At 32.8% G+C, this 20,929-nt stretch overlaps 2 protein-coding genes across 3 annotated transcripts in view; one reads left to right on the top strand and one right to left on the bottom strand.

Annotated features, from left to right (window-relative positions):
* Nucleotides 1-1,755: 1,755 nt before the first annotated feature.
* Nucleotides 1,756-9,115, bottom strand: LOC141457300 (uncharacterized). Of its 2 annotated transcripts, XM_074134071.1 has the most exons (4): nucleotides 8,955-9,115; nucleotides 6,094-6,725; nucleotides 3,276-3,407; nucleotides 1,756-2,600 (listed from the first exon to the last, which is right to left on the bottom strand). In XM_074134071.1, exons 2-3 carry the CDS (start codon nucleotides 6,723-6,725, stop codon nucleotides 3,314-3,316), a joined length of 726 nt encoding a protein of 241 aa, XP_073990172.1. In that variant the 5' UTR covers nucleotides 8,955-9,115; the 3' UTR covers nucleotides 1,756-2,600; nucleotides 3,276-3,313. The 2 variants fall into 2 exon arrangements, with proteins under 2 accessions (XP_073990172.1, XP_073990173.1); XM_074134072.1 differs by lacking the exon at nucleotides 3,276-3,407.
* Nucleotides 9,116-9,180: 65 nt separating this feature from the next.
* The window catches only part of Pgant2 (polypeptide N-acetylgalactosaminyltransferase 2), a 358,252-nt gene continuing 346,503 nt past the window's right edge, over nucleotides 9,181-20,929 (top strand). Inside the window, exon 1 of the mRNA XM_074134056.1 lies at nucleotides 9,181-9,709. Coding sequence (XP_073990157.1) covers nucleotides 9,620-9,709 — 90 coding nt within the window. The 5' untranslated portion in view covers nucleotides 9,181-9,619. The remainder of the gene's footprint in view (nucleotides 9,710-20,929) is intronic.

The following is a 20,929-nucleotide window of genomic DNA, read 5'->3' as shown; positions in this document are numbered from 1 at the left end:
ACAACCTTATTTATACCTAACAGTATAATTATAATTGGCGACTGGAATTTTCACCCTGTTTACGGATTGAAAGTAATAAATTTCTCACACACGGAAAATTTTGTCCAACATTAGCTAACCGTGCACCTCGTATGAGTGAACAAGTTCAAACGATGCTGATATTTTAAAATGATAATTCGTTTTGAAGCAAATCAATGGTTTTTTCCATTAAAATGGAATGCAGAATGAATTAAGTTGGTTGAAACGTACCCAAAACATCTTGAAAAACATTGAGATAACACAAAAATGAAGAATTATTATCAGTGTAAATAATATTATCCACAGTTTTAAGGAAGTATTTTCTTTTTCTTTATCAAGTGGTTTTGATCAGAGTCCTTTAGCTAGCTTGCATTAAAGCAATGCTATCATCTGCAATAATTACCTTAAGAGCCCTTCTTTACTTTCCAATAGAATGTGGGTAAATAAGTGATTCGCAACCACTTTATTTCGGATAGGGAACAAAATAATAAAACCTAATTACCAATCAATCAGTGGAACTGTTCTTCAGGTAATCATTGATAAAAACAATGCGGTGATTTTTTTCCATCAGTGTTTAAAACCGCAGTAAGCATGATTTTGTTTACTGGACCGGTTTTTTCGGGCTTCCATACACCAATAGAAATTGATTAAAGCAGTTCTGTACCTCGGAGGGAAAAGGCACCATGTCACAAAAAGTAAATTTTACAGGGGAGCCAAATAAAGATATTTTTCCAAATTCATTTTTTGTTCCACTTTTCCGGTTGTACTCTTTCCTGTACTTCTCACCATAATTATTATAGTTGGTATGGCCACTTAACCTCCCATATTTTAAAATATTTTGTTTTGATCTCCATTGTGAAAAAAATTTATGCCCATGTAGTGCCTTTTACCCTTAAGTAATGAAGTATCATAGCGCTTTTTAAAAATACATAAATCGCTTAATAGTAAACATAGGACATTGTGCTTTACACCTCTAGAAAGAGCAACAAGAAATCTGTAAAATGATGCCAAAATCTGAAAATCGAAAAAATGGACATGGTGCCTTTTCCTTCCGAGGTACAGAGTTTAGTTTACAGGATTTGGCTTAAAATTATTCTGTCTCAAACTACATGCTGACTCCGCGGCCAGGGATTGAAAATCATAAGCGCTATTTTTGTAAATCTGTCGTAAAATTAAGTGCAACTTAATTCATCGTTGAATATGTAGCGCGATTTTACCGATGACTTCATACATCAGACCAATTAAATAATAATTGAGAATATTCATTCAACGAAAGTATAAGATTCTGGCAAGCTGAAACTATGATATGATTCTATACAATTTCTATCACACAAAAATCAGAAGATATACACATACATCGGCCTCCAGACAGTTTTCTCTATTATCCTATCCAGCGCCTAAGCTTAGGGGGAAAAAACCCATTACATTGCCTCCATGACCCGAAAACGTTAATCTATAATAAACCACGCTGTATAACTTGATTATAAAGAAAATAAAAATGTGTTCCACTAAAAAAAAAAATCTTTCAAGAGAAGATTAATTCACTATTTGAATTAACATTATATATTTTTGATCATTTTCAAGGAAAATGTGTGTTTCAGAAACTTACAATTTTCTACAGATTTTAAGGCGATGAGTTAATGATTGTTGCAGTTTTCAAATGCATAATTAGCAATGATGATAATTTTGGTAACTGGAATATGACTTTTAGCTTTCATTTATACAAAATAAAAAGAATCTCATTTAAATAGAAGTATTTATTAGAGAGTTTACATAAATGAACATTTAACTATTATAAAATGCTTTTTTTTTTTCTTTTTTTTCTTATTACATACATACATTTTTATTTTAGAACTAACAGGTCAAATAAAATCTACTCCCAACAGGTACTCCAAAGTTTAAATTTGTTATAATGGAGGCTAAAAGAGGAAGGTATGGTATGCTATGGTACACCAAGAAATATTGACAATACTTGGATGATAAATTTAAGTCAGATGAGAAATTAAAGAGCATTTGGGTTGCATTTGCGAGGTGTAGTGCTTTCCAAGGTGGAAATGTAGAAATTCGTTGATAAAATTTAAAACGCTTATTTCACTTTTCTTTCAAATAATTGTACTCTAATGAATGTTTTCCACCTTTGTAGGCCCATTCACTATGTCGCTGTATGCTTGCCCCAGTTGTATTTTTTTTTTATTTACATAGAAAAATGAAGTTTAAAAAGTACAAATAACAAAACTGTTAAAAGTTTAATTCGTTAAAAAAAAAATAATAAAATAAAATTAAGAAATTAAAGGACACTATTTTCTTTTTTCTTCTTCAGAGTTACACTAAACACAGTTAAGTATTTTTTTATTTATAAAATCGTCAGTAGATATTACGAAGAACAGACGCAGAATTCACATATATAATTGTAGATTACGCTATTTTATTTAATTTTCTCTGTTGTAGTATTATTATAAAATCGTCGACGTGTGTTTTTGCGTTCGCATCGAGGGTTGTTTTGGGGCGAGCGCGTTATAGACGTAGATCAATCAACAAGTGCGTCGTTTTTCGAAGAATATCACGTAGTTCGAGGAACCTAACTGAAATCACACACAGACGACATTTTTTCTCCTATTAGAAAAAATAAACTACGACAAATGTTTTAAAAAGAAAAAATAAATATAAAATATTAAATTTGTGTGTCAATCTCAATTGAATTTTTGGTTTATTTGAAAAATAAAAATAAAAAAATTGAAATTGTCACCAGCATATGTATATTTAAATTTAAATATTTTATTAAAAATAAATAAAAAATAAAAATAAAATGGTGCTCTAAAATGACACAACGTTGAAAGTTCTGCGGCATTTCGTCGCCTAGTAACTGGCAGTTCTTAATTCATTTAAAAAAAAATAAGTTAAAAAAATTTACAAACGGACGACAATTATGTCCATGAAAACAGATTTTTAGCCTCAACAATAAAAATAATTTCGGTGGCTAAGATAAATCATTAGCTGGGATTTTTAAAACAAACCAAAGTTCAATTTTACCGCAATGGATTGGTCGTAACGAAGAATATTTCAGTCACAGAATATATGAAGTGTCATTTTAAAAACTTGTCCAACTATTCATTATTAATGTATAAAGGAGTGGTGGATTTTGTGGCGAATAGGTTTATGTTTAGCCCATAAAAATAACTAAAAATTATCATTCCCATAAATTTGCTTTAAAATAATTATTTATGTAGTATCGATGGAGTTTGGAATCGAAGTTGTACCTTAATAATGCTTATAGCGTATAAAGGTTGGGAAAGGCTCAGTAGCCTCCACCAGAATTGTTGAATTGGCTGCGACCCCCTCCGCCGCTTCTTCCAAAGTTGTCGCCACCAAAATCTCGTCGTCCACCACCGCTGTAAGAATACAACCAACATACACACAATCTGGTCTTCCTTTGTCCATCCACCCACCTTATTTTCTCTGTTTTCTTCACTCTTTTTTTTTTTCTACAGAAGCACCTCACCACGACATAAATACCGTCGTTGCCCAACACAAATTATTTTTTCAATCATTCGTCGCATTTTTTAATTTTATTTTTAAATTTTATAATCTTTATCCAGTCTCACTATTTTGAGTTTCTTTATGCGAGGTAAGTATATGGTTCAGAGGTACTTTACTGTATTGCTATAATTTTGTAACATAGTATCACAGGGTGGAAGAATTTTTATTAACATCTCCATTTATAATATATATATAGGTATTTTTTGAAGTAATAATAACTTAATGGGATATCATTAAAGTCTTCCAACCTAGATACAGTAATTTTACAATCAGCACTGCATGGATTATGTTATTAATTACGAAGCACCCCCACCCAAATGAAGGAAGTATCGTACAACGTGTATGAAGGAATGAAATTTTCTTCGAACTAGTATAAATCTTTTAAACATTATAAATGAAGTTCTTGGGGGCAATAAAAAGCAACGACAGACTACATTCAATCTTCTAACTTGTTGAAGTCTAAGGAATGAGAAATTTTTCTGAAGAGAATGCAAACTGAAGTCAAATTGTTGAATCTTGTTGAAACTTCAAAGTCAAGATTTAGATATATTACTAATACAGAACAGTAATAATAGAAATATCTTTCATATCTTGTATTCTTTAATAAAAGAGTATAACAACTTAAAATGTATTACTCTTTATTCTATAATGTTTTTACTCATGTGACTAGTTAATGTTGAATTACATTGGAACTGATCAAATAGGTTCACAAAAATATTAATATAAATTATCGAAGTACTGATGTTTAATGTTATTGTTAATTCTGACTTGCTCTACTATTAATTTGCGTGTGGATTTTAAATTAATGGTTTATTGTTCATTACCAAGTTGGATGCATGAATTGAAACATAAGCCACAGAATATGAAAATAAACAAGCTTTCATGTGGAAATATTTTTACCGAAATAAATGTTAATATTCCCGTGGGGATAGAAAAAAAATTAAACATTAGCTTAACAGCAACTTGTTTCTTTTTTAAAGAATTATTCGATCACCGAACAGTACGTCATAAAATATTTAGTTAGATTTGAAATTATATGTATTCATTTTTTTTACATTATGAAAGATGAAAAATCGGAGTTGGGGAAAGCCTAATTCGAATAGTCCGGAAAAACTTACTGACTGAAATTATTCAATGCCATTTTCAATCCCTACCTCTCTAGCCTTTATCTAAATATTCACAAGAATATTGTAAAATGATAATCAAACTTTATTTTTTGTTTAATTTCGTTAGATGGACCAATAATAATAATATTTAGTTCGAACAACCTGACATTCAAGCCAGGCAAAATATTCCGAAAACTTAATAAAGTAATTTTAATATTTTTACGCCCTACCTTAATATAACATAAAGAAATGAAATGCGCCATGAGAAACTCAATTTTTGTTTAATGATGTATCCAGCATCCAATAATAATAATCATCATAAAAAACAAAACAGTCAACTGAATTCTTACAGCCACTTAAGAGCGATGAAAATTATTTGCGGTAAATAAAATTTAAAAAAATCCTTATTTTCGAACAACTATTACAAATGTGGTTGGAACCTCCGTACTGGGTAACATAAAAACACTGGTCACAACTGATGATTCAATTTCTATAGATGAATGAAAATTATCTCTGGACCAGAAGATTAGTACAATACTTTTTAAATATTTCTGCATCCTGATTCAGTACACGGCAAGGATCCCATTGCTGATTGAATGTTTAATTGAAAGAACGAATTGGGCGTCAAAAATGTTCTACATTCAGGTCATAAACCTATGTAAAATAAAACATAAATTGAAAAATAACCAAACTCCAATAACCTTAGCGATCAATATTAAAAAAAAAAAACAGTATTGTTTTCTAAATAAGATTCCACTTTGAATCAACTTCCACCAATATCAATTTTATCCTTACTGAGATCTCTACTTTTATTAAATGTTTAATTTTTACTTTAAAAAAAAACCTAAATTCATCATAATCTATGCAGTGAACATGCAAGGCAAATTACAATTTGATTCCCATAGTAATGGCGCGTAAAATGCACCTTATTAAAACTCACGTTAGATAAAATGAGAAGTTGCAATCATGAATTATGAAATAAAGGCCCGTGTTCAAAATATGAAGAGATCAGGATTATTTTTTGTTTAGTTTTTCTGGATTGTAATAGCTGAACCTGGGTTGAGTATTCAGAATTAAAGTTGATAAAGTTGTAAAAATTCAATGTTGGAAAGAGACCCGAGCCGCTGTATGCATTGGTCAATTAATACGATTAACAGTATAACTGAATGCTGATCATCTGAAGCATGTTTTTACACTTGTAAAAGGCGGATTTCCGTAAAAGTTATGTCGCAATAACGCCACCCTAAACTTTTCCTAAGAAATTGATGTAATTAAACGCTCCAGCAAACTTCATCCGAGCAATGAATTGATAACAAGGGCAGCCATTTATGTAGGGAGGCAAAATTTATCAACAAAATCCAGGAATACTCAAACCTTTTTGGTAAGGCAAAATTGATGGAAGGTACGCAGTTTATAAAAGCCTAGTTATTACCTGAACCTGCTATTGACTGGGGACCGGCTCCTGAATCTCGGCTCCCTACCGTAGCCATTGTTCTGGAAACTCCTCGAGCTGCTATCCTTCATGCTGCCCCTGTAGTCCGATCCCCGGCCACCATCTCCGTAGTCCCCGCGGCCTCCGCCGTAATCTCTGCCGCGACCCCCACCACCAAATCCGCCGCCGCCACCTCTACCAAAGCCACCCCCACGGGAGCCTCTAAACCCACCTCCGCCGCCTCTGTTACTTCCACCACGGCCACCCCTTCCTCTATAGCCACCACTTCCACCTCTGTCGTCACGGGAACCACCACCGCGTCCACCACCCCGGCCGCCACCTCTACCACCCCCTCGGCCACCCCGCCCTCGAGAAATTTCCACACGGAGCTTTGCTCCCAACAGTTCTGAATTGTTCAATTCGTTGCAAGCTGCTTCAGCATCGGACCTTTCTGCAAATTCGATGAAAGCAAACCCAGGAGGATTGTATGCAACCCAAACGCTGTTTAATTTCCCATATTTCTCAAACTCGAATTCTAAATCTTCTTTTTTGATATCTCCATCGAGCCCACCAACGTATACCCTAGTACTACCTCCTCGGCCTCCATCAAAATCTCCTCCTCCTCCACGCATCTGAAACAATAAAATTCATTCTCTTAAGACAAATTGGTAAAAAGATCAAAACACAAATACTTTTTCTGGAAAGCGACGAAACTTTTATTGAATCTTAACCAACAGTATCAATCAAGAATATTGACAAAATTACCTGCTTTCTATTCTTAAGATATGGATTCTGGAAGTGAAATTGAGAAACTCGCGAAGACTGATATTTTTTTAAATAACTTTTTTACCATAAAAACCAACATTCTCAAGGTTTTTTGCGTTTATTACATTCCTAGACGCATGTTTAACTGGGATTTATTTACACTTGTGTGGGCTCATTTAATAGCAGTGCTTCTATTTTAGGATGGAAATTATGTCACGAGTTTTATAAACAAAAAACAGGATAACTCCTCTGTTCGTTTGTATAATTTTTTTATTTTTTCATCAGGTGGGAATGAAAAAAAATAAATAAACTACTCACTGCACGATAATAACAGATAATTTATCATAACATTAGCGCTTAGGGTAAAAAGATATATATAAATCTAACCAACATCACCTTCAACATCGCAGCTAATATCTATGTTAACGACCCACTTCTGACTTCTTTTTTTCCTCAAAGACTCGTCAAGACAGAATATGTGTCCATTTGCCATTTATTACAATAGGGTTTAACTCAGAACCTCGGAGGTATACAACACTATGTCACATTTTCAATTTTTTATAGAAGAGCAAATGAAAGAGTTTTCTCTTACTTATAAGCCCACAGGAGTTATTTTGCTTAAATCTTTGGTGGATAATAAATGCACGTTAACAGATGGTTGGGTAATAAAAATAATTTTGTATTAGAAACATTAAAATTTCTTTTTTTGAAAAATATGGACTGTGATGTAATGTACCTTCAAGCTATTATAATACAGTGCACATAATATGCAGTGCATATTAGAATTAAATATATTGAATTAGCCAAGTATTGGAAAAGAAAATGAAAACAACAATAAATAGAATAATTAGTATGATAGTACACAAGCTTAAACTATAGATATACTCTGGGATGGTATTAAGTAACGAATACATGCACTTTGTCCCTAACCCCATCTGGTTAAAGAGAGAGAAATTAGTTTTTACAAATCAGTCGATGAAATATCTTAGAAATGAAACGAAAGATAGGATGATGGGGAAAGAAATGTTAGGAAGTTTATTTACAACCTATAGAGAGAAATCCAAAATTAGTAGTCTCAGGAGGCTTTTACGCCCATCCCCAAATCTTATCTAGATTAAATTTGGATGGAAAAGTATCTATTACAATTAGAAGGCTTTAGTGGAGTTAAAATACCATATATTCTTACCCAGATGTTCCAAAATGTTAAAAGTAAAAACTGAACAGTAACTCTGAAGTGTATCATAGCGAAATAACAGAATATTCACTTAAATGCGCATATTAAATTTGAACTTTCTAGAACTATCCTATATGCTCAATGTGAAACTAATATAACTTAAACTAAGAGAAAATATAGTAGTTTTGAGGTAAACAACCTAGTACAGCATTTCAAAGATAACTTATTAATAAAATACATATATTACTATAAAATTTATGAATTGAATCATAAATAATAACTTAAAACACCAAATTAAAGTGACCCAACCTTAACTTATTAACGAACGTCAGTAACAGTTACTTTCGTACGCTTTTGTTTATTCTTATACATTGCTTTCAAATAATATTCTTTCTACTAGTTAAATGATGTTAAGGCTAACTTTTCCAATAACAACCGACAGTTAAATAAAAAAAACTCCTGTGTTTAACAGGATGCTATACACTTAATGAAACTATACTCGCTAGACTAACTTACACTAAAACAACACTATGGGTTTTAGAGAAATAGAAAAAATAAAGTAGTAATGGAGCACATTTTGGTATGACTAGTCTCCATTTACTTACAATTCAGTTTGCTCTTCTTTACTAAATTATGCTTTTATAATGGATCAATAACACGCTGAAGATTATTAAAATTTCACGGATGAGTTAAATCAAGATCAAACAATGGTTTTTTATAAGTTTTAAAATGAAAACTGTACATAGACGCCACTCACTCCACAATGGTGCAGAGCAATGGCGGTGTTAAAATGACGCTTTCACAAATACATTACAATTCCACAAACGAAAACATTATAGATTGTAAAAAAGAGACATGATATCAATAAAAATTAAAACAAACACATTCAGACTAAATTAGAAAAGAACAAATTATTTATTACCTTGTTGGTAGACGTAATTGCAGAAGACAAAGCACAGCCACAATCCAAGACCTATCCAAGCTTAGAGTGCAAGATCGAATCGATCCCGTTGGTGCCTTGAGCGAGTGGATTGATATATTTATAGCAATCACATTATAAAACTAAGTTCAAAACTTTTTTTAAAAAGTTTGACAAATTTATTACATATGTTTAAGGAACGCTTGTGAATAAAATTTATCAAACAAAAAAGTAATTTTAAAAGATAGTCACAAAAGTTAATAACAACAAATTTATTTCTTTTCTTTTTTGTAGAAAAACAAGAAATTAGTATAAAACTTTTTTTTTGGTGTGGATATCATGAATTATTAAAAATATTACTAAAAGTATGATTATATTATTCAAAGCCGAAATTAACCTTAGTAGCTAGTGAACTCTGGTGGCTCTTTCATACAGTCATGTTTATAGATGTTCTCATCAGCTGGTGATTCAGTTTTCAATAAACAGTGAACGGGTGAGTTACGCGGTTTGTTGGTTCTTTTTAATATATTGTTTTTTGAGGAATTATCTTAGACGGAACTTACTTAATGAACTGAAATGAAGCTCAGATAACACATCAACCATTTTTCTAGCAAATTTAGATTATAATTGCTCTTAACGCCCTAAAGATTTTGTCACCGCACCCGAAAATGAGGCGGAACGTGAAAATTTTATTATTGTTTTCAATTGCTTGGATGTTTGTTGTTGTTTATTATTTGCATTCTACACGAGAAAACAAAGTAAGTAATAGTATCGTTAAAATTCTATGCTAAAATTTTAAAATATTTTGATTGTCATTAATACGACACAATTTTCGTATAAGGGCATGTTTTTTTTTTTTTAACTCATTGGAAAATATACGAAAAGTTACAAAAATTTAGATATTTTTTTTGAATTTAATATTGTTGTTATGAGTTAAGATATCCATAGGTCTTAGGTAAACAAATAAATTTGCTTTTCATATAGTGTATGTAATTTAGAAGTATCACACATTTGTTTTGTTTTTGTTTTTAAATTTAACGAGTTAATATGTTGTTATCAAATCATTGCTATACCGGCATTTTATTGTAATTTGACACCTTTTTTTTTATAGTAAGTCTTTGATTCGCCCCTTCTATTGTACGTTCCATAAATATTTGATTCATTTTCAGGTTTTGTTCATTCAATTTTAATTCTCTTTTTTTTTTGTTTCTTTGTTGCATTGTTATTGTAAATTAGCGACACGAAATTTTGGTTACAATCATATCAACTGGCAGTTCCACACAAAAATTTATCCAGTTTGCGATTTTCTCAAAAAAGGCTATTTTTTTTAATTTTCTCTTCAAATTAGCACCTAAGCATACCTACAGCCATCTTCTAGTTAAAAAGCGAGGTTTAAACATCCGTCCACACCGGAAAACATTGTTCTCACAAAAATCTACACTTTTTTGCCCATATTCAAGAAAAAAGTGAGATAATGTTATGTTTTTGGCATAAGCGACTGTTTTGGGCGAAAATGGGCACTTGTTAATTATAATGGCGAATTTTTTAATTTAGTAACTATGGTCATTAAATAAAATTTAAAAATTTAAGAGATATGTGTTTACTAAAAAGTTAAGTATTATTTATTTTAAACCAAAACTGAGTTGCCTCATAAATTCTGCCAGATATGAGGCTAGGAAGTTGGTGGTTTGTCGCTCTTCTTTTATTGCCCCAATTGGCTGAACCCAAAGTTTTTCAATTTTCATTGTATATTGGAATTGCGAAAAATGGTATTATAATTGACTGTTTGATGGGTATATCCTTTTTTTGTTCAGATTATAGGGGACCCTTTCAGCTATTAGACAACATTGATATTCTTAGGGTTTTTTCTTAAAATTATAGGTAATAGTGTTGATTCACTTCTATCGTTAATCATTTTAAGTAAACACAGATTGTTGAGAGTGTATCCACCAATAGTGCGATTATCTTTGCCAATTTTTTTAGTCCCGAATCATTATTCCAATCAACAGTAGTAGCTTAATTCTAGGAACGAACAAAACTAAATGCTTGTTATCTCTTCGCACCAACAACAAATTAAATAACCTGTAGTTTCCAGAGATATTTTTGCAAACCTATTATCCCAGCGTTTCCCAAACTTTTTTGACCGCGGCCTGGTACGAGATTTTAAATTTTTTCGCAACCCACCTCAGAAAAAAAACATTTATTTACAAAACAAATTTTATTTTTTAATAAAAATCAAAATTCAAGTTATTTGTTTGTTTATTTCATACACAAAAATTGCAAAATAATTATATAACAAAAACATAAGTAATTAAAGACAATCCATTATCTTCATTTAAAACTTAAAGTAAATAAATTAAATTTTGTTTTACATATTTTGACCTTAGTGCGAAGGATGATGTTGTTTTTCATCACGTAGTAATTTCAAATTAGGACTTAATGATGTTAATTTTATTCTCAAATTAGGTTCGACATCCAATCTGTTTCGATACCTTATTTTTTAAGTACACCAAGGCTGAGAACGCAGTTTCACACGTATAAGTGGTGACAAAAGGCATCAGAAATTGTATCGCTTTTTCGCTTACGCTTGGATATTCCTTTTGACAGCGCAACCAAAAATTAATTAGTGGTACAGTTTCAAACACTTTTTTTAAGATCGGTGTCGCATGAAATGTCAATTAAATTATCAACTTCTTGTTCACTAAGATTAAGCATTTCTTCCTTTTCAATATCGGCAGAAGGCACTGAATGACGAATCGAAATCAGCCAATCAGAGCATCCGAATTTAAACGGTCCGGGTTGCCACCTACAGTACTTGAAAAAGTTTCGAAAAATATTAAATTTAGAGCAAAATGTTATAGATATTTTGTATTTTTACAATTTTTGCCACGACTCAGCTGAATTTTTCTGCGACCCGGTGCCGGGTCGCGACCCACACTTTGGGAAACGCTGTAGTATCCTATTCTCAGACCATCTCTCATTTTACACTACTGATGTGTTAGTTACAATCGGTACAAATTTCCTAAGGCATTATTATAAGTTTGTATAAACGAACTGTTTCGTCTACGTCTATTTTGGCTTCAAATCAAATACCATATAATGGTTTAAACTTAATATTTAATTGTTTCAGTATAATTTTGTATTTATTTATTTATTTTTTGAAACAGGAAATTCACAGTTATGAACGTTTCAAAAAATTACTAATTCTGATTACTGTTATTCATTCATTTTAGGGACAGTCTCGATCCTAGCGCATGGCTGCATAGCAGGAATTCCACATGACCCGGGCCAAACTCATTTTAAATTTGTTAAGGGCGAATACCAGGATTCAGCAACTAGTTATAGCGAATACCAGGGTGTACATTGTTCGTAATACTTATCGACAATTATGATAATGTATGAACCGATAGGTTTTTTTTTTTTTTTTACTTGCGAAACTAAAGGAATTTACATATACTCTTATTTCATTATTTTATGGCAACGGGAATTTCTATCTAGGATAGGTTTTTGTAAAGAATATTTGGGATTTTATGCGAAGCTTGAAATATTATTAATAAAATTGTTAAGTAGTGCCTATTTTTTTCTAGCCGGTTTTATGTACCAAAGTATACGTCTTGGACGGAGGCGACTAGTGAACGTACCTTACAATAAATGCCTCCTAACTACCATTAAATGAACTTTACCACTATTCTACTTAGCTTTGAGTGCCTCAACCTCTAACCGCTCTGCTACCGTGTCACCTTTGACATTTTTATAATAAATCATGAAGTAATTCTGTTAATAAAATTAAAAACTGAACTCCAACATATACAAACACAACAACAACAAAAAATGAGTGTTAGTGAGTTTAGATTTAATCTAAAATTGGTGTAACCTTGACAGCCACTTTTTCTATTCTACAAGTTAAAACTCATAAAGCTAATTCAAACTCCAGAAGATTGAGCTTCTAACTAATTCTAATCAAACAATTAAATAGTTTGTTAAAACCGTACAATACGCTGCAGAGTAACCTTAAAGCCTACAAGAAACCTTCCCCTTATTTATTGCCTTAATAAGAATTTTCCTTAAACCGGATGTTTCTGTTAATAAGTCGAAATTTAAATTGTGTGCCATTACAATTCTTTCAGTACTTAGTAAGATTTTTTTCTCTACCATTGTTGCAAAAGTATCGTTTTACAATAGATTGGGAAAGAAGCAGATCTGTTTGACCAGACTGTACAGAAGTCAATATTGATTATAACTAGCATTAGCACAATCATTTTGGTTTAATTTTTACTGATGTACAGAAGAGTAATGTACAGAAATTCGAGTAAGAACTTAAGGTAATATACAATGAAAGTGAACTATAATGAAATATAATAATATATAATGAAATATTAGCAACGAGCCGTTTATTAATCTACATATTTGCGTCCATTTTTAGCGTGTTGGCCGAGAGATATCTAACATATAAAAGATAATTAGAAATGGACACACAACCAGCGGTCGACTCTTCAGTCTAACTAAAGAATAGGGATTAAAACTTTCTCTCTGAATGAAGACACCATTATGTTGAAAACCATTTTTTTTAACCACTTGGGTTCTTCCTTCTTTAGTTTTTGTGGGTACAGAGAGGTAGGTCTCAAAGAACCTTACAAAGCTTCTATTTTATTTTAACTTGGTCTTTTTTTTTTAAAGGAAATAAGCTTGTTCGAAACACATTACGACTTCCTGTTAGTAAGATTAATAGATTTAATGAGTTAACTCTCTAATTTAAAGACCCGTTGATAAACCCGTTTTTATTTACTTTATTTATTAATCTTTCATAAAATAGTCTTTAACATAATTCTATTTCTTTTGTCTGTCGTAACATGTATGTTTATTGTATCTTTGTAAGGTTTTACACTTTCTTAACTCTCTTAAAAGATCCATTGATGAACCCGTTTTTATTTACTTTATTTGTTAATAATTCATAAAATAGTCTTTAACATAATTCTAATTCTTTTGTCTGTCGTAACATGTATGTTTATTGTATCTTTGTAAGGTTTTACACTTTCTTAACTCTCTTAAAAGATCCATTGATGAACCCGTTTTTATTTACTTTATTATATTAATCATTCATAAAATAGTCTTTAACATAATTCTAATTCTTTTGTCTGTCGTAACATGTATGTTTATTGTATCTTTGTAAGGTTTTACACTTTCTTAACTCTCTTAAAAGATCCATTGATGAACCCGTTTTTATTTACTTTATTATATTAATCATTCATAAAATAGTCTTTAACATAATTCTAATTCTTTTGTCTGTCGTAACATGTATGTTTATTGTATCTTTGTAAGGTTTTACACTTTCTTAACTCTCTTAAAAGATCCATTGATGAACCCGTTTTTATTTACTTTATTATATTAATCATTCATAAAATAGTCTTTAACATAATTCTAATTCTTTTGTCTGTCGTAACATGTATGTTTATTGTATCTTTGTAAGGTTTTACACTTTCTTAACTCTCTTAAAAGATCCATTGATGAACCCGTTTTTATTTACTTTATTATATTAATCATTCATAAAATAGTCTTTAACATAATTCTAATTCTTTTGTCTGTCGTAACATGTATGTTTATTGTATCTTTGTAAGGTTTTACACTTTCTTAACTCTCTTAAAAGATCCATTGATGAACCCGTTTTTATTTACTTTATTATATTAATCATTCATAAAATAGTCTTTAACATAATTCTAATTCTTTTGTCTGTCGTAACATGTATGTTTATTGTATCTTTGTAAGGTTTTACACTTTCTTAACTCTCTTAAAAGATCCATTGATGAACCCGTTTTTATTTACTTTATTATATTAATCATTCACAAAATAGTCTTTAACATAATTCTAATTCTTTTGTCTGTCGTAACATGTATGTTTATTGTATCTTTGTAAGGTTTTACACTTTCTTAACTCTCTTTAAAGACCCGTTGATGAACCCGTTTTTATTTACTTTATTATATTAATCATTCATAAAATAGTCCTTTAACATAATTCTATTTCTTTTATCTGTCGTAAAATGTATGTTTATTGTATCTTTGTTTAGTTTTACGTACACTTTCTTAACTCTCATAAAGTAGTACATAAAGTACCCGATCTCTAGCCTCTGATTTTTTTGGGGGGTGACCAAATATTTTCAAAAATGACACTTTTACAATGACGTTTACATGTTTTTTAGTTTGTTTTTTTTTTTGACGAGTTTACACGTTTTTTATCTCCGAAAGTTTTGAAAATACACTGGCTGAATCGAATTTTTATGATAGTATCCTGACACTGAACTAGTAGGCAAAGTAAGGACTTTCTCGTTTGATTGCCTGGTCATTCAGTATATTGTAAGGAGCAGATCGGGCAGACCCATGGGTAGAATCCTGCGGAGTTTAGTGCAGAAAAAAAAAACAACTTCTACATCGCATGGGCCTGGCAGAGGATAGATAGCCTGTTAGGTTCTGTAAGCAAAAGGAACTGAAAAGGCACTTACCTGTCCTGTGTCAGTACGAAGGATTTGTTCTGTTTCCAGGATTTGGCTTTCGAGAGAAGAAAAATGCACGCCTTCATATTTAGCCCTGGAGGAATCACCGGAAATCAGTGGCTAGGCAGACAGACAGGTCTCGTGGGAGCGCTTTTACTAGTGGTGCAGCAACAGCCAATCTGGGTTGCGATGAAGTAGAATCTAATCCACATGTGATGATATCTGGATCTACGGTTTAATCCTGATTGGTTGGCCAGTTATTAGGTCGTAGCCAATCAGTTCAGCCCAACAAAAAATGGTGTCAGTAAATAAAAGAACTAAGAAGAGATTTTATGAGTAATCTAATCCTGAAGAGGAATCTGGACCATTCTTTTGGCTTAGAGATCCCTGGCTGTAGTGTACCAAAAACAAGAACTCTACCAACCGGTTGATTAATTTTTTTAAAAAGCCAACACCCACCATTGGCCGTGTTGCCACACAAACGTGCATACTGCTGCAGTATTGATCCATTCGTTCGTGTCGTCATAACGGGCTATGATCATCGCTAACCAAGCTAATTCTATGCAAAAGGGGTTTGCAAGTAATCTGTAGATGATGGTCTAACAGAATGCTGCAACGTCTAGTTCCCAATACAAGAGCCAAACATTTGTTCGGCGATGCTGAGTTCAGCTGCAGATTCAATACGCCCTTTGCAGGCTATGAGGGTGGGCATTTTTGGGCCCTTCTTGGCTAAGAAGGCCTTTTCACTTCCCAACTGGGTATCCACTGCATCGCCACATTGAAATCTATTATGGTTTCGGTCGGTCACAATCGGCAAGCATTCGGTAGATGTGTGTTGTTTTTTTTTACAGAGACGATTACTTCAGCCTGTAAATCTAGTAGAAAGACTGCTTCACGAAAAGTAGACAATGTACGTGGAAATTCACCCAGCCGAAAATTCAAGAAAATCTCTTGAGATAATAATAACCTGAGATATTGTTACGTTTCTGTCATGTACACGTTCAAACTCAGTACTAAAGTACTTCGTTTCACTAAAAAACATTCTTTCTCTACTTAGAAACCTCAAACTTACAATATTTATAAGATGTAAAGGAAAGTAAGAATATAAATTTAACATTTACAAAGAGGTCCCAATTTTATTGCTCTAAATTATTTTCCATCTCAGAATATTTATCTTGTGAATTATAATTATTCCTCCTCTCCATATTGTATTTTGAGATAGAATTGTTTTCTCTCTGTTCATTTCTCTCTAAATAATGAATTCTGTGCTTTATTTTATTTTTAATTAAGTTTTTTTTTTTTAAATAAAAATGTTGTTTGTACTAGACCGAATTATGTATTTTTTAGTCGGCTTTAAGAAATTGATGTATTATTCATATAATACAGCCAGCAATGGTAAATCTCCTTTCTGTTGTTCCGTTGTATTTTTATGAGAGAGCAAAAACCTGCGAACAGTGTTTGCTTGTTATTGTCCATCACCGAACAATGAGCTGTAAGCAGTTCTCAGAAAGAGAAGAATCTAAGGACCAGCAGCAGCAGCAGCAAAAGTGGACATCTGTTTGTAAAATTGTTGAACTAACACAGTGAGGAGCATTTTTCTAGCGCTCTGTCGCCTTCCAAACATTGTTCTCTCACTTGGAAATCTTTACTTTTCAATTAGAAACTGGTTAGAATGAAAAATCTAAGAGCTGGCAGAACTCGTGATCTACGTGCAGGGAATTCATTGAACTAACCAATTAGCTAATACCTTTCTTGTGTTTATATTATTAATTTATGATTTTTTAAATGAATTATTGGAGTATTGACAGTAACTGCAATAGTAATTATAATTAAATCATCATGTTCGATTGAATGAAGTTGAATACTGTAGTGCCCATGTATGCAGGTGAACATTCTATTACGGTTAAATTGGTTCGTTTAAATAAATGGGAGCTCTTTATTGGATATTAGCTTTTAACTATACTTTTTACAATAGTCTATATCAGGGATCCCCAAACTTTTTACATAGGGGGCCAGTTCACTGTCCCTCAGACCGTTGGAGGGCTGGACTATAAAAAAAAAAACTATTTTACAGTAAAAACAAAAACAAAACGGGAACAAATAGAATATTTAAAATAAAGAACAAGTAAATTTAAATCAACAAACTGCCCAGTATTTCTGTGGGAATTATGGGCCTGCATTTGGCTAATGAGATGGTCAATGTCCGGTTTAGTTATAGTGCTTTGCCTTTCTTCCTACTTCTGCTGTTATTTTACACTGTTTTCGGAGCCGGTGACGTGTCCGTCCCGCGTCATCGGAAGTAGTACTGTACATGAGCGACGCAGCGCTTTGCGGCACCGCCACATATAGTGCTTCTCCTTCACTGACCACCAATGAAAGAGATGTCTCTTCCGAAAGTGCAGCGGGGGCCGGATAAATGTTCTCAGGGGGCCACATGAGGCCCGCGGGCCGTAGTTTGGGGCCCCTGTTCTAAAGCCTCGAATTTCAGTTAATTTTTTTTTTTTTTTTTTATCTTTTCTTCAAATAGATGTTGCTAATAGTGCAATTTTCTTGCGCAATTCTCTCTTATTGGTTTAAGAGAGAAGTATTGCATTCTTATTATTATTATTATTTCTTTTTTAAATTCTCATGACTGCAAGATTTCAACAGCTGCCCATGAAATTCAAAAAAGACGTTTACAAATGAATTATTTTCAAATAAAATTGTTCTATGTACTGTTTACGACTATAAGAATATATAGAAATATAGCTTTTTCTGAAGTTTGTTGCGATTGCAGAACTTCCTTTGACTAGTAACAGGAGAAAGTAACAGTAACTTGTAGTTGTGGGAAACTGAATACCTGGTTTTAAATGCCAAAAAAGAAAAAAGAGTAGACCAAGTGATTATTTGGCTCGAATAGTGCCAATATTTGTGTTGCTATGTGATATGAAAAGAGATAGATAGATTAGATAGAGGCAGTGAAAGATCTGTATGCTATTTTCGAGATTATAAATGTCAGTGTATATCTAGGATAGCTATGTGCATTCTATTCAGTATGAACGCTGCAGTAATGTGTAGTTTATTTGTCACTTAAGAGGCAGCGCGTTGATATTGTGGCTAGCTGGATACGGCTGGCCGAAATCTATGCTCGGCTATTGATATTTTCATGTTCCCTCACATTTATACAGGACATTTATGCACTAGTATTCTAAAATTCATTTATCTTCTCTCTTAATAGCCACTTACCTCCATTTACCACCTCTTTGTTGTCACGCTTCACAATAAAAACAATTGTATTCCTGGATTTACTATTATTATTATTTATATTTTTAAATAAACGCTGTCTAACTTATGTAAGTGCACGAATAAGCAGACCGCATTATGCGTACATTATGTGGGTTATCTCACGCTAATCTATAATTTTTTATTGTTTTTTGGTAAAATAAAATTTTCTATTGTTCCGTATGTTTTTAAAGATGTGTTAATGGAGCCACTTTAATAGGGTAGTCTATTACGAATGCAATAAAATTTTAGTAACTTGTTGTGGAGTTCATTTTACGAGGGTCGTTTAAAAAGTCCGTGCAAAAATAAAAACTCCTTAATTTTTTGGGGTAAACCTTTTTTATTTTTCAACATAGTCTCCTTTTAGGCTTATACACTTCGTCCAACGCTGCTCTAGTTTGTTGATCCCTTCCGAATAATAGGATTTGTCCAAGTCTGAAAAATAGCCATTCGTTTCTTCAATCACCTCCTCGTTTGAATAAAATCTTTTTCCCGCCAGCCATTTCTTCAAATTGGGGAACAAATAGTAGTCCGAGGGAGCCAAGTCTGGAGAATAGGGGGGATGTGAAACGAGTTGGAACCCTATTTCCATTATTTTTGCGACCACAACTGCTGAGGTGTGAGCTGGTGCGTTGTCGTGATGGAAAAGGACTTTTTTGTGGGCTAATCGTGGGCGTTTTTCTTGCAGCTCGGTTTTCAAACGGTCCAATAACGATGAATAATATGCACCTGTAATAGTTTTACCCTTTTCCAGATAGTCGATGAGGATTATTCCTTGCGAATCCCAAAAGACAGTCGCCATAATCTTTCCGGCCGAAGGAACGGTCTTCGCCTTTTTTGGCGCAGATTCCCCCTTGGTAACCCATTGTTTAGATTGTTCTTTGGTCTCAGGAGTGTAGTGATGTATCCACAGTGACGAAATGACGCTTAAAGTCCTGTGGATTCTTCTGGAACAGCTGCAAACCGTCCTTGCAACACTTCACACGATTTCGTTTTTGGTCAAGTGTGAGCAATCGCGGCACCCATCTTGCGGATAGCTTTATCATGTCCAAATGTTGATGCAAAATATTATGTACCCGTTCATTCGAGATGCCCACAGCACTAGCAATCTCACGCACCTTCACTCTTCTGTCATCCATCACCATATCATGGATTTTATCAATGATTTCTGGAGTAGTAACCTCAACAGGGCGTCCAGAACGTTCAGCGTCACTTGTGCCCATATGGCCACTCCGAAAATTTTGAAACCACTTATAAACTGTTCTAATCGAAGGTGCAGAGTCACCAGAATGTTTATCAAGCTTCTCTTTAGTCTCCTGAGGCGTTTTGCCTTTCATAAAGTAGTGTTTAATCAACACACGAAATTCTTTTTCGTCCATTTTTTTGAAAATCACTCGACTTCCTCGATTCAAACGAATGCCAAACACAAAGAAATAGACCGATCTGGCTGAAACTTGGTGTGTGTTCTTCCAAGAGATGCTACTAACTAAACATAACCTCGATACGCGCCAGTAGTGCTATCTCTCGGACTTTGCACGGACTTTTCAAACGACCCTCGTAAGTAAAAAAATTCTTATATGAACGAAAGTTCTTGTTTAGAAGGAAGATTGGTTTGATTGCTGTCGAATATCTGCGGGTACTGCCGATAGTAATGCACTTCGTGCATCCAAAAGATTATCAATGGAGATTTCCAATGGAGATTTGCGATGTTTTTTCTCAAGAAAAAATTTTTATTTATATCTTCATTTTGTGTGCTGGACTGGTTGCAGCCAGCGCTGAGAAGCGTAGGAGTCAATGCTGACTAGTGTGCAGGATGTTTACAGATAAAAGACTATTTTTGAGGAATTTTAGTAAATAATTTATTATTTTTAGTTGTGACGTATTAGTTTATAAAACATACTTTAATGTGATGATTAAATTATTCCTTTAAAGTTGTTTTAGCAGAGTAGTCGCACGAATGAAATTCACTTTTAGTCCCCTTCAATAGACGAGAGGCTTTGATACTATCAATGGGATCATCAATTTTTATTTAAATTGAAATTGAAGTTAGAAACAAGAGAACACATCTTTGAAGATAACTATTTTCGCTTTACTTTATTTAGAATTTACTAAATTGCCTCTTTGTTCTAAATTTTGCCACTTTGTTCTTGAAACTACAAACTTCATTTCTTTCTACTATTTGAGTTTGAAGTTATGAAGATGGCGGAAGATTGTATACCTATCTGCAAGTTGT

This window comes from Rhodnius prolixus, unplaced genomic scaffold (assembly GCF_049639745.1).
Source record: "Rhodnius prolixus isolate KJV_2025 unplaced genomic scaffold, Rpr scaffold_10, whole genome shotgun sequence".
NCBI lineage: Eukaryota > Metazoa > Arthropoda > Insecta > Hemiptera > Reduviidae > Rhodnius > Rhodnius prolixus.
This window is presented reverse-complemented; position numbering and strand designations above follow the sequence as displayed.

Excerpts from the sequence above, each read along its gene's own strand:
- LOC141457300 (XM_074134071.1), bottom strand. The coding sequence starts at position 6,725 with ATGCGTGGAGGAGGAGGAGATTTTGATGGAGGCCGAGGAGGTAGTACT. Across the intron at positions 3,408-6,093 it reads CCAGTCAATAGCAGGTTCAG|CGGTGGTGGACGACGAGATT; the intron begins GTAATAACTAGG and ends GTATTCTTACAG.